Source organism: Bombus pyrosoma, linkage group LG12 (genome assembly GCF_014825855.1).
Source record: "Bombus pyrosoma isolate SC7728 linkage group LG12, ASM1482585v1, whole genome shotgun sequence".
NCBI lineage: Eukaryota > Metazoa > Arthropoda > Insecta > Hymenoptera > Apidae > Bombus > Bombus pyrosoma.
In genome coordinates, this window is record NC_057781.1 from 9,591,035 (window position 1) to 9,604,638 (window position 13,604).

The window sequence follows — 13,604 nt, forward strand, 5'->3', positions numbered from 1 at the left end:
TCGATGGAACATTCTTCTCTTAACGTTATTTAACGTTAATGTCGACAACCGAGTAGGTATGTAGCCAAGTACGTAGGTATCTGGCTAACAAATTTGTTCTCGTCGTTTTATACGAGTCTTCGAGTAGCGTAACTTCATTCTTGCGAAATATTTGATGCAATGACAAATGACGAAGATACTAAATGTCTTGTTTCTCGTGATTCATCCTGTATATCTCTCTAACAAGATCGTTTTTTTTTTTCTCTTTTCTCTGTGTCGGAAGTGGAAGGTGGAGAGGTTGGAGATACGACGGAATGAAGAGACGTAAAATGTTGTCCAAAACTGTAATTTATTTCTCCATGGTGCCAAAATACACTAGAATACTCCGTAATCGTAGAAAATATTATTGATATTGTTCGGGTATAAGTATATAACACGTTAAACGCAATGACATGTGAATGATGATTGAAATGGCATGAAATTTTCATACGAATGGGGTGTACACTTGAGATGGGATATATGATATGAATGGCAAAGTCGCACAAGTCTGAGCAAATAAAATTAACGATACGTATAAGTAGCGAAAAAAGTAAGAAACAGTAAGAACACTAAAAAAAAAAAAAAACACGTTCGTTCGATAAAATTTCATACGTAAATCGTATTCAAAGTATGTTCGACCAAAGTAAAATTTCGATACAGACAAATTTGTTCGACGCATTTTAAAGATCGATAAAAATACTGTTCGATTAAAAAAATAAAATAAAATAAAAGAAATACTGGCGACGAACGTGTTTCCTTATAATTAAAGGATCGATCTATTCGGCGCTGTAATCGGCGAAAATTGACAGAAATTAATCTACAGAACGAATAAAGGAATTTTTCGAAAATAAAAGAACATTCAAGAAATAAATCAAAAGGTTGATCAAAGGCCATGCAGTAGGTTCATGCCTGACATTACGGCGCCAAACTACAGAGCGTTGTAAGAAGTACGCGATACTTGAATTCGATCGCGTTCTCGAGGAATTCAAATGAAATCTTACTGATACGATCAAATTCAATCCTCCTCCATGAACCAAGTCGTTCTTATTAAACGCGATATTCAGGAAGAAAAAGTACAGAAAAGTATACCCAACAATCGATAGAAGATAAAAATTACACCGATCCATAATACTATAAAGGGATAAAAGAGATCAAGGTTCGTGGAGGGTTAATGTCGCTTGTATTCTTAAGATGCCAATACAAACAGGCATCGTACTCTCGAAAGTACACATTCGATAGCTTTGTCGCAAAATAGTCCGCGGTTTCTTCTTTTACAAAATTTTGCATCGCGCCTAAAGATATTCGAAAAAAGGTACAAAGTAAAATTTGTCGAATTTCGGACAAAAAATTTCGATCACGGTAATAACAATGACCGTGACAGAAATAGAAACCGCGGGCCGCCGTTAAAAATATCGATTATCGTAATACAATTTGCAAACGAATCACTTTCGATTCCGCGATTAAACGCGTAATTAAATTCCTTTCTTTCCTCCTTTCCTCTTTTTTTCTTTTCTTTTTTTTTTTAGATTTTTCCCCAATATACAGCAACACGTTCTAGCGTTGCCCTATATCATGATTTTCGTTTAAAAGTAAAACCGCATGCAATGTATAATCTAAGTAGCCGCTACAGCAACGCAAAGGTGAATACATTTTCGCGACAAATCAAAGCTGTACAAAGCACGACACGATTCATTTTTTCCATCAATTCTTTTCCTTTTATTTTTTCACTTCGCGAGCAGACGCTCGCTCGATGCGGTGATGATACGAATGAAACGGAGGAAAAACAAGATACTTCTCGTTAATCCTATATATTTATATATAAGTAATATTTTGATTTCTCAGGTACTTTATACACGTTATGATAGGTAGAGTAGGCAGGTGAGGCAGACCTCATGTTCGTCGACTTCAGGTTTTCCATTCAAAAGTTTCCGCCATCGACGTGCTTTCAGACGACGTCGATGTTGAACGTAAAACACGAATTCGATGACCAAGGACTTGTAACCATGGAACTTGTCTCCTAATGTACTGTTTAAAGGATCGAATTAGGTTGTTCGATCAGAAGAATCGTTGCTTCTTTAAGTAGTACAGTCTAAGACAGTTTCCCTAGAGTGCAGGATAACGCTCTAGCATTATGTTTGCGTAAACAGAGCAATTTTCATCCTTAGATAGCTGAATCACGAAACAGAAACTTGTAAATAAATTTGAAAGTTGACGAAATTCTTTTAAGCAATATTTTATCTTATATTACGAACTCGAACGATAAATTTTCCTCTATCGTAACTTTTTGCGTACATTTTTAACGAAGTACAGCAGGAGCAATGATACTTACAATTTTCTAAAGCAATTAATTCTCAAAAATTATGACGGATTACATCTCGTTGGGTGAAAATCGCTCTGTCCTCGCGTTAAGCTTTTCTCTTCGACATCGAACGACCCCTGAGGGTGTCGTCGTCTTGCAGATCTCAATGAAAAGTTCTACTCGATCCCATAGGACGATCTGTTTAATAAAAAATCAAGTATTCAGAGAATACAAGAGGCTCTTTTTAAGCTCTGTGCCCTGTGTATGGATACTAATTGCGTGCGTGTGTGTATGTGTGTGTGTGTGTGTGTACACGTATGATGTCACCATTTGTCGTCGCCGTCGTGAACACGTAAGTACAGCATTTCAAACTTTGGATCGTCAATGGTATATTCTTTGAAACATTGGAAGAATTATACATCGATCCATCGGTTACTGTTACCTTTTCCCCTTTTTTCTCTTCTCTCTCTCTCTCTCTCATTTATTTTTTTTCCTCTTTTCTTTTCTGTATCTTACTAAATTATCTCTCACGTTCCTTTTATCTTATTATAACGTAGCATGCTTATGAATATACAGTTTTACTTTGATCAATGCTTGATCCGCCTGATTCCAAACTCTATTCTCCTGTGTCATATCCTCTGACACAAACACAACGCACAAACAGTGCTCAAACTCAAACACGCTCAATAACGCTCAGACGCCATAATCTTATTATGGAGTCTGCTATGTGCAGTGCAAAAATATAAGTCTGCGAGACATTTTGCAAACTTCTTCTTTCTCGGGGACCCTTGCTATCTCTCGTTTCGCATGTTTCTTTCGCGATAACGACTGGTCCTGCGCGAAGAGTTAGCGTCTCGACAGAAGTGTATCATCCATCCACTGTTAGATGCGAACACATTCGTTCAATCTCTTTTAAACGCATGCACGCTTACACGGTAAGCATCGTGCACAAACTGTTGAAACCTACCAAATCGATCTAATCATCCTCTAACAATAAGTTCGATCTGTTCTTAAAAGGAGCTCTAATACGATCGCTCTATTTTCCAACAAATAACGCGTTTTACTTCGACGTATACAAATTTATACATATTCTTTACGTGTATTGATTATGTTTGATTATAGTTGATTATATTTGATTTTTTGTTGCCTCGTTCGTTGAAAAATTGAGCGATCCTAACGACTCACGTCGAAGCACAATATTAATCGCATTACGCTCTAACGAAGCTGAAATTGAAACATCCTATCGCCTACGAACCCCTTTCACCTCACAAAATATTTCACAAAATATACCACTTTAATTTTCGTTCGCCTCTACGATAAATCAATAGCTATACGTGTATGTTTTCTTTTTTAAAAATTTTTTAATACAAAAAATATCGTTTGATCTTAAAGTGCGATCGATTCTTTCTACAGGCGCGCTATTTACATTAATTCTACTTCCTTATTTTCATCTTGTTTAATCTACCAATTTTAATTAATCTAAAATATGTAAGATCGCGTCTCATGTAAATTGGCCAAAGTATCGTACAAAATGTAGAACTGTGCTCTTGCAAATGAAAAATGTAGCACGAAAGATAAAACGCAAGAAATGTTTGAGCTCTCGAAAAGATTCAGTCGATTGAACGAAACGTCGTGAACGTTCGTTACTGTAAATTTGTGTCGTACAAAACTGTCCTCTATATTTTACCGCGTAGAAAACTGTGACGAAATATTTTCCATCCATATTATCAAATAATAATTATCCCTACGATGTACAAAAATAAAATTCGAAACCTTTTTTTTTTTTCTTTTTTTTAGATGCTTTTATTTTCGCTATCTATTACTCCGTGTCACGCAAGTTTTCGAGCGATCGTGCTGAAATAAATTGATCGAATTAAAGGTTGCGTGACGGAACTGTAATCTTATTACTCCCTATCGAAGATCAGTTCGCTTGGAAAACCATGTGGATAATCACAGCGTTTAATATTCAGCATGTATCAATGATTATAATATGAAAACCTTCGGTAAAGGTTTTATACAAGCTCGCGTACAGGGTGTTTCATTTCAAGCGAGCCATGCGCATTTCAACGCCGTCGTAATAAGTAAAATAAGTTTTTGAACGAAAATCGAAGCGTGGAAAATTTCCAAGCAAATATTGCCCGATATTTATTGTATTCGTATACATTGTCTTTCAATCGAATCTTATTGCGTCTAAGTATTTGTACCTTCAAGGATTAACAAGATATAGTTGAATCTTTCGAGAGTAATATTTATATTTTAAATTTCCGATAATCGGACATCTCTTAATATCTCGTAATCTATAAGAGTACATTTTAGAAGATAAAACTTATTCTCCTAATTTTCATCCAACATATTTTATATCGCTAACACGCGATTCAGTTAAAATGAAACACCGTATACAAGAAACGTTACTAAACACCCTAACATTAGTACCGTTGCAAGTTATCGAAACGATCTACTCGATACAAGTAAAGTGACCCTTCATGCGACAACTACAAGCGATGAGGATATGTGTATAAAAACCCACGCATTCGTGTTTCCTTAATATACCATGTTAACATTTCGTTAGTTCGACAAATAAATGTCAATGTAAATCGACAGAACTGTCAGATTTCAATTAGTTCCGTTGTTCGTATGGCAAGAACGAATAAAGTTCCCAATAAACAACAGACAGATTCCTAAAGACCCGTTCTCATATTCACCTTTGAATTCTCGCCGAAGTCATCCCCCAACTCAAAGACTATTTACTTTCATCGTCAATAATATACCTTCACACGTTTCTACCGTCATCGTCTCCGTCATCATTGCCCTCTTACAATCAAACGACGAACAATTTCATCGTCTAATATATATATATATATATATATTTTTTTTTTCAAACATTTTTATCATCTATTTTACCATCGTCTTTTATGATTTTTTTTCTTTTCTTTACCTTTTCTCAGTCGTCAAGCAACGAGCAGCAAACATGGCTGTCGATTCAACCACATGATCGCAATATCAGCGAATCATATCACTTGAGGGTGTGTTTTCGATCAACATTTACCCTTTTATTTATTTATTTATTTATTTATTTGTTACGTATTTTCTTTCATCCTCGTCATTGGATAAATTTTTACCAAACTCGTTTACCACGAGAATTATTGTTCCTCGATATCCACAAGATCCTTCGTACGAAGTATATCATTTGATGACAAAAATGCGGACAGAACCGCGAAGTTCGATGGAACTTCAGAAAATAGCGCGTCTCGCGATTCTTCGATATCAGATGTTCCCCGAAGAAGCAAGATGACTTTACTTCACGTAGCACGATCTCGTGACTACGTATGCGGTTTTCAAACACGATATCGCTGGTATTTTAATGAAATTATCACGGAGACGGGCCACGTGAGCGTGTGTGTGTGTGTGTGTGTCAGTCAGATGTTAGTTTCATTAAAATTCCAGAAACCTGTGTCTGCAATTCAGATCTCTTTTCGGCGTCGCCGTTTTCCTCCGCTAGACTCAAAGGCAACTTTGGTCCCTTTCTTCCTTTTTTATTAACTTTTTTTCTTTTTTCTTTGTCGGAACGGTCGAAAAGAGAGTCTGAAAATTTCTACGCGAGAGAAGTTCGTCTGCTGAAACTCTGATTACCAGAATCCTTTCGTTCGTTGGTCGTTTACTTACCGACATAGATTTTTTAAAGAGCAAGATACGGAAATCTTCGTTCTTCTTCTATTTTTTTCTTTATGCGTCTTGTAAACGTCAATTTATTTCGATCGACTGATTCAGAATTTCAGCAAAAGAAGTTCACCCGCATTCTCTACTCTACGGTAGCAGTCGACCATCGGCCAATGCTACCAACTGCTGTAAACAACCATCGTCCACATAAAAAACAGAAACAAAAACAAAATCGTTGAAAACAATCAAACGATACTACTGTCGTTTAACATCGCATGCATGATACTCGTCGAACATCAGCGTTCGCGTATAGAACATCGTTCCCTTTGTTTCCCAATCATTCGGAGAACGCTATAAAATATCTCCTCTCCCGATTGACATTAAATTACAAACAATAATACGTATATGTATATATATATATAATTTGCAACATATATATAAATAAATATTTATACTATATAACAAAAAGCGCGCCACTGATTCATTGATCAGTTTCGAAAACCTCGAACTCGATATTATGCGAGAAAAGATTTCATTCATTCGTTCATCGTTATCGTTACTTGTCCTTGCAAATTCTCTGAAATGAAGATAAAGTTATTCTCTTTATAAATATCTGTCAACCTTATCTTTTTTCTTTGTTTTTCTTTTTTTTTTAATTGTTTTGCTATTCATCTGAACTTCTACGTCGTTCCTATATTTCGTTGAATCTTTCGTTCTTCAAGAATTTGCGGAATTATGCTACGAGGTTTCGATTCGTCGTTATATTCGAAGGCTCGAAGATTGTCTACGTAGATCTCGACCCTCTCATTCATTCTCGATTTCGCACGTGGCTAGAGCAGGTATACGAAGTTATACTTACCTCTCGTTTCATACTCGATTCGCACAGTTAAATATCTGATTTTGTAAAAACGTATAAAAAAGTTCTTCCTCATTCGTCGTTCTTTTTTTTTTTCTTTTTCCTGTTTTGACCTAGTGCTCACAGTCTCTACGTCGCGCCTCAGTCACTTCTATATTATTAATCTATACCGTTCTTCACCTTCTTCTATCATTTTTTTCTTTTTTTTATTTTCTATCGTATCAAAATCTCAAACGAGCGCAGACCTTCTCTCTATCGTACGTGAAATAAAACAGGGAACCATCACATAGTTCGAAGAGAATCTTTTTCTTGTGGACGAAGTCGTCGTAAGCTTGAGCTTTGTGCTTTAAATTGACTCGATTACTGAACACTCGGAATTATTTATGGCAGTGCAAGCGTAAAGTAAAAGATTTTGGAAGAATTTTCGTAGTGAGATCGAGAATCGAACGTGTCAAGAAAAATAAAAAAAAAGATTACAGTTTATGCATTTCAGCCTCAATGGAAAAATATTAACGCTAAGCGATATTGTGCTTTTTCACACTTGTGTAGAATACTTTCAGTATAAATATAGTTTAAATACAAAAAGTTGAAATATAAATATAAAACTTCGGTATTTCAGAAACGACGACTGAACACCAAAAATCTGGACGATACAATCAGCTTAATGCGTTTACAACACAAAATCGATGATAACTCTGACTTTTTATATTGTTCCCAACTTAATTGACGACGTATTGATAATCGATACCACGAATTTCGCGAAAATCGTGCGCTCTTCGTACTATTCTTGGCTGGAAAGTTGTCTGGCGATGAAACATCGCGAATCTAATTTTCTCTGCGTTAGAACAAAAGCGCCTTTAATGACACAATTTTCGAAATAAAGCGCGCGTATCATTATCGGAGTGAGACGCTGAAATCCGCGAATCGGTCGTTTATTTCTACAGATGGAGAGAACTTCTGCGAAGAAACAAACAGAATAGCTGTTGCTTCTCTGTTATTCTGCTGGCTAAACTCTCCAACCATGCATAGTATTATTTATCAATCTATTCACCTACTAATTTTATCGTGCATCGCGCGACCAACAGAATGGAGCAGATTATGCTCGGTGACTGAGGGTTCGACTGATCTCTCTCATACGAACGATGTCTTCCGTGGAGATTCCATGGAGTACGACGCCGCGTCAGGCTTTTCCAACAGACGATTGGCGTCGTGACGCTCACACAGGTGGAGGACCCCTAACGTAGCGTAGCTGAGGGGTCAGCGAGAAGTTCAACGTGTTCGTCGCCTCGCAGCAATGCGGCTCGAGGAGACAGGCGGCGCAGAAGAGGGCGACCAGGGCCAACTGGAATGGCAGAGCTGCTCTGAGGATGCGCCAGACCCAACTGTGGGGAAGACCAGGCTCGTTGTCGGGGTCTCCTCCATCCGTGGCGCCGCTTTTCACTGCGTTCGTCGCGATTAGCTCCGCACCTTCCTTCAACATCTCCGTAACACCAGCCTTCTTGCGCTTGCTGCACAGTGGACAGAAGGAACATCCAATTTTTTCTGATTATTCCATGAATTTGAATCATTTTTTAATTCGTGTTCTTGCTTTGTCGAGGGGTCGAGGAGATTCAAGGAGTCGAGTGTTGGTTTGATAATGACGCTGTGGATGACGCGGGTGATAGAAGATACGTTGGCTGTGAGGAGGATGTTATATAACCGGCTGCAAGTATTATCGAAGGAATCTCGTGGATTTTCAGGAAAAAAGTAGAAAGGAAACGTTAGTCTTCGGTTTAGTAACACGAATAGGCCAAGAACAGCGCGTATGAATTCGTTCGAGCAGATATTACTCGATTCTGTATTAGATTCTTATTGGAGAAATTGCAGAATACTTTATTAAACACGTTCGTAAGAAACGAAGAAACGGAACGGAACAAGTACCGCTGGTTAACAGAATGCACGATGATCAGATTAGTTTCTATGCTCGGGATTAAATTAGTTACAAAGTCGACTAACCGCGAACTTCGGTTAGCCGTGAGACTTTAAGGTGTCCGCTTAATCAAGCAAATTAATTTACAGCGTCTCTTGGGAGAAAGTGAGGCCAGGAAATGAGTAAAAGGTAGGTTCTTGGGGAAATCAAATACGATGTACATTTCCGTATTTTGGGACGTTGGTAAGTGACTTTCAGTGTACTCTCATATTTACAACAACCATACAATAACGATATAAAAAATTCATGCTACTCTGTTTGAACGAAAAGTGTCCTAATTTTTTATGCACACCGAGGGTACATTTTTCGTTCTTCCTTTTTATTGGCTTGCCCCACTTTTTGTTTCCTCCAAAGCGAATGAAACGCTATTAACGTTAGAAGGAATAAAAAATAATGGAAGCAGAGACGTTTCTAGAATCGAAACGAGAAAAAAAGGAAGGAAAAAATACGAGTAGACACGAGAGAGGGAGCTTTTACAACTTTTTTTATGATGCAATATGCCCGGTGTTCTATGCTCACGAAAACTAAACCTATTACCGTTGCCACTGTGCAGTGATTAAATGCGACTATAAAAAAAGCATCCTTCAAACAAAGTTAAATAAGGTAGCGCGGTGATAATGGGAATTCGGAGTAATTGCGATTGAAAGAGCGGCTCACGAAGCCGGTCCGCTAGGGAAACCAAGTAAAACAAGGAAAACACACGTTTTAATGCACTTCGTGTCCCTAATCTTTATTTTCTGCCAGCCTAGATATTATTGCCGTAGCAATAGAATTCAAATATCACTGACTAAATCTTTAATAATAAAATGATATAGCAAAATAATATAGTATATATAGTACTAATAAAAAATATAGTAAATGCAACGTAAAATGAAACATTTTATTCGCGTTTATCGATACGATAGTATGGTACAACTTCGAAATCAAAAGTAGTGATTTTCAGACAGGTATTTCAGAAATTATCGATGGTTAATTAAAAGAATCTAAAAGAAAGATGTTTGACAATTGCGTGGTAGAGAAAATAAGCGTCGAATATTATTAATTCGTTCCGAGCCTTAAAGGTGGTTACCACGAGAAATGTTCATTCATAGCTAACTTCTTATATTCAAATGAGTGGACGCGTTATGGAAACGCCTTTATGAACGAGCAAGTTCTTGTCCCCGCGTCTAAATAGACGCCTTCATTCTTTGCTGCTCATTTTGACGTTATGTAAATGGAATGTGCGCCGAGGAAGTCGTTCTTTATCCCCTCGAAGGTGTTGAAAGTCTGAATAAATTAAAAAAAAAAAAAAAAAGAAAAGAAAACACGCGTCCGTACATTTACCTCGACGGAACTTTCGCTTTAGTACATTAAGACTCATCTTGCAAGAAAATTTTCTAATCAACTTCCTTGCAACTGTATTAACGTAATTAAAGAAGATAAGAATAGATACGAGACAAAGCGTGAAGATACAAGCGCGCGTAAAGAGAGAAAATTTGTTCAAAGAAGAACGGAGAAATTTCGTGTTACATCGAATTTCGCAAAAAGGCTACGAAAGGTTCCACGAAGATATCGATTATTAATAGTTCCAATTTTATCAAAAACTTTCTAACGGTTCCATTTAGTTAATCGCCCGATTATAAAATAAAAAGAAACCGGATAAAAACGAAACATAGCCGAAAAACCAAAGTCTGCTTTATAAAACGTAGTACAGGATATATCGTAAAATATACGACGAAATTATACGAAAATGAAAAAAAAATCGGTACTCACTCTATAAAATGATGGACTTGACCGCTCGTTCTTTTCGCAGCTCGCGCCTCGACACTGGCAGCAGTGCGTACGATTAATTCGCGACACTGTTTCTGAAGATCTCGTAGCTCCGTTTCCGCGTCCTCGACACGTTGCAGGAGTTCGACGAGGGCCTCGCTTCCGGGCGCCAGCTGACTCTCCAAACTGCGGGTCAGACGACGAAGGGCGGCCAATCTTCGCTCCCGTTCGCTCAACTCTTGCTCGCTGCCGCTGTCAGAGATGCCACTGTCGGACAACGAGCCACCTTCCTGCGTCAGACTGATCGGTGGCGAGTCACCGAATTTCGCTAACACCCCACTGCCCACCTCCTCCGTGGTCGAGTCTTTTAGCACCGTCCCGTTCTGCAACACGAACCAGTCGAGTATTCGGCTTTCGTTCCAACGACAGAGGCTTGTCTTTGTCTTTGCTTGCTGCTCTTGTTGGATTCTTTCGAGAGGTGGATAACTGATGGTTTTGGAGGTTTCGTTGCTTTTCGCTTGGCATTATATAACAGGGTTATATCACGGTCTTTTCAGGGAATAACGCGTGCTTCGATGATTTGAGTTACAGAGAGGATAGGAATAAATGAGAAGCTGCGTATGAATTGTTGCGGTCAAACGATCGTTGAAGCTTTCAAGCGATAGCTCGGAATAGCACGATGTTTACGATGAAACGCGACACTTCGAAATCTCCATCGATCGATTTTACAGGGAAAATCACGAAAGGATGTGCCACTTAAACCTTGCCACTGATTAGATCACGGGATGCTGATAGGTATAAATACACCCCGAGAGAATACGATATCGAATATTGCATAATCCAGTGTTGGTTATTGCCGGCGGCTAATCGGAAGGCATATAAGACGATTATATGGAGGAAGAGGGGGATACGAAGATGGGGTGAACGAAAGAAAGGAAGCAGACGGAATCCGCAGGGGCGTATAGCGTCATCTGGAACGTCTGTTCCCAAAATTTTTAGATGTTTAGAAAAATGGAACGTCATGTATTCGATCAATCGCAACTATAAAAGAAACGCTAGATAATCTTGTCAATACGAGAAATGACAGGTTATGACGGTATTCCCGATATATAGGGGTCGAAGTGAAGAATTTATTGGGGTTGTTATATGTGTTTCTGACCTAAGATCGATAAATCTTACAAGGGACACGGTTTGCAACCGTTCGTTCGAATTATTCTCTTAACGCTAAGACTGATAGATCGACGAGGACCTATCGACAAAAAGGCTATAAATCTAAGTAGATCAATTTTCTTCTTAGCAAGAACGAATTTGGTAACTGTTAGCAACAATCATAGAAAATTTTTGAAATTATCGCACCAGCTATCGAAAAAGATGTCTAAAGGAAACTTGCCTGTAGATCGAGACGAAGCTAGTTTTCAATTCTCTCTTCGCCTCGCTCGGCATCTGTAACGTCTTTCAAAGAACACCACTGACAACCCTACTAGTCTCGACGTGTCACCATCACATGTCCGTCCCTATTTCAATACAAACTTATCATCTCCGGAAAAAGGTCCGCCACGAAGCAAACCAAAAATAAAATACCAAAGATAGAAAATAGAAAGAAAATATAACCAGTCACGAAACCTTAATATCAAACAATAGTAGTAGTAGTAGTAGTAGTAGTAATAGTAGTAGTAGTAGTAGTAGTAGTAGTAATAATAATAATACAAAAAAGAATATGAGAGTGCGGAGAGTCGCGAGACGAGGATGAAGAGACGAGAGCGAAAAGGGTGGAGAGAAAGGGGTGGAAAAGCGGGAGAGAAGAGGGTTGGAAGAAAGAGAGGGTTGGTTTAGGCTGTTGCAGCAACGGGGCAGAGGGGGAGGGGTGGGAGAGCCTCCGGTAATGAAAAGCGCGATCCGCATACCAAGTAGCAACCTTCAACCTAACCTATATATAAGTCGGTATACTCTTGTATAACGGATAGTAGGTACGAAGTGAGTCTCGAGTCAGAATCCACGTTGCCCGAAGGACCAATCACGTAGAAGAAAACTGCGAGAATTCCTTATTTCCGGTCTAGTAAGGCGCCCTGGTAACAGCAATACTCTCTTCACTCTTTCTCTCTTTCATCCTTTCTTTCTCTTTTTTTATTTTCCTTCTTTGATGTTGAAAAGACTAACCTTGGAATAATATATCGCGTGTCATCGCAGCGGATAGAGGGTTCAGATCGAACGTTTTTGGAGTACGAGCTATCGTATCGATGAAACGAGGCGACTTCGTTTGCGAATGTCGATGGAGCTTCCTCCGAGTTTGGAAATAGATGCTGAGCGAAGATCAGTGGAGTCCTTTCGAGGGACTTTTCTACGACTTCTGAGTTCTTTACAAGGTGGAGCTCGTATTCTTTGAAGTTTAGTCGCGAATGTGACCGTCTTCGAGTTCCATTTGAAACGAAAATGAAAGCTCGTTAATTCTTTTTCCGTGGATATCTTCTTAACGTTTTCGGATTCTGTCGCAGATATGAATAGAACGCTAGCGATCTCACCAATTCCCTTGATCGTTCGTAAGTTTGTCTATGAATACCAAAAAAAAAAAAAAGAAAAAGAAAAAGATATTTCCGAATTAGAGTATTTAAAACATCGATACACTTTCGAATCTCCTTACAAACATCGACAAATTATCTTCGATCGCGAAAAATAATATGCAAGCTCACATCGCAACGATGTAACGAGCGAACGAACTGTTTCCATCGGATCTTATAATTAGACCCATCTAATTCGATCGGTGAGTATAATTAGGACTTGGCGACGAGAATGAAACTAATGTAACGGTCTAAAAGGGCAGGCAGATAGATGAGCGATAAAATCGTTGTCGAAGCATCGATGTCCCGGACGAAGCAACGTTACAGCTGAACCTACGTGGAAGGTTCACGCGGTTAAAAGCGAGTCTGAGTTATTGCACGTGAAAAGTAAAACTGGGTATTACGGAGATAATTGGCCGAGGCAACGAGTCCAGCAATTTTTCCTGTCTCCTGTTAATTCGAGATATCGCGTTACATAAATTTGCGGTTACCCTCGGTTTC

The 13,604-nt window shown here is 38.6% G+C and overlaps 1 protein-coding gene across 5 annotated transcripts in view; it reads right to left on the reverse strand.

Moving 5' to 3' along the window:
- Window positions 1–309: 309 nt before the first annotated feature.
- LOC122573733 overlaps window positions 310–13,604 on the reverse strand; it is a 117,416-nt gene continuing 104,121 nt past the window's right edge. For all 5 annotated transcript variants that reach the window (XM_043740494.1, XM_043740495.1, XM_043740493.1 and 2 more), the window contains exons 20-21: window positions 10,552–10,931; window positions 310–8,338 (exon numbers count right to left, since the gene is read on the reverse strand). In XM_043740494.1, the coding sequence (XP_043596429.1) occupies window positions 8,047–8,338; window positions 10,552–10,931 (672 nt within the window). In that variant the 3' untranslated portion in view covers window positions 310–8,046. The remainder of the gene's footprint in view (window positions 8,339–10,551; window positions 10,932–13,604) is intronic.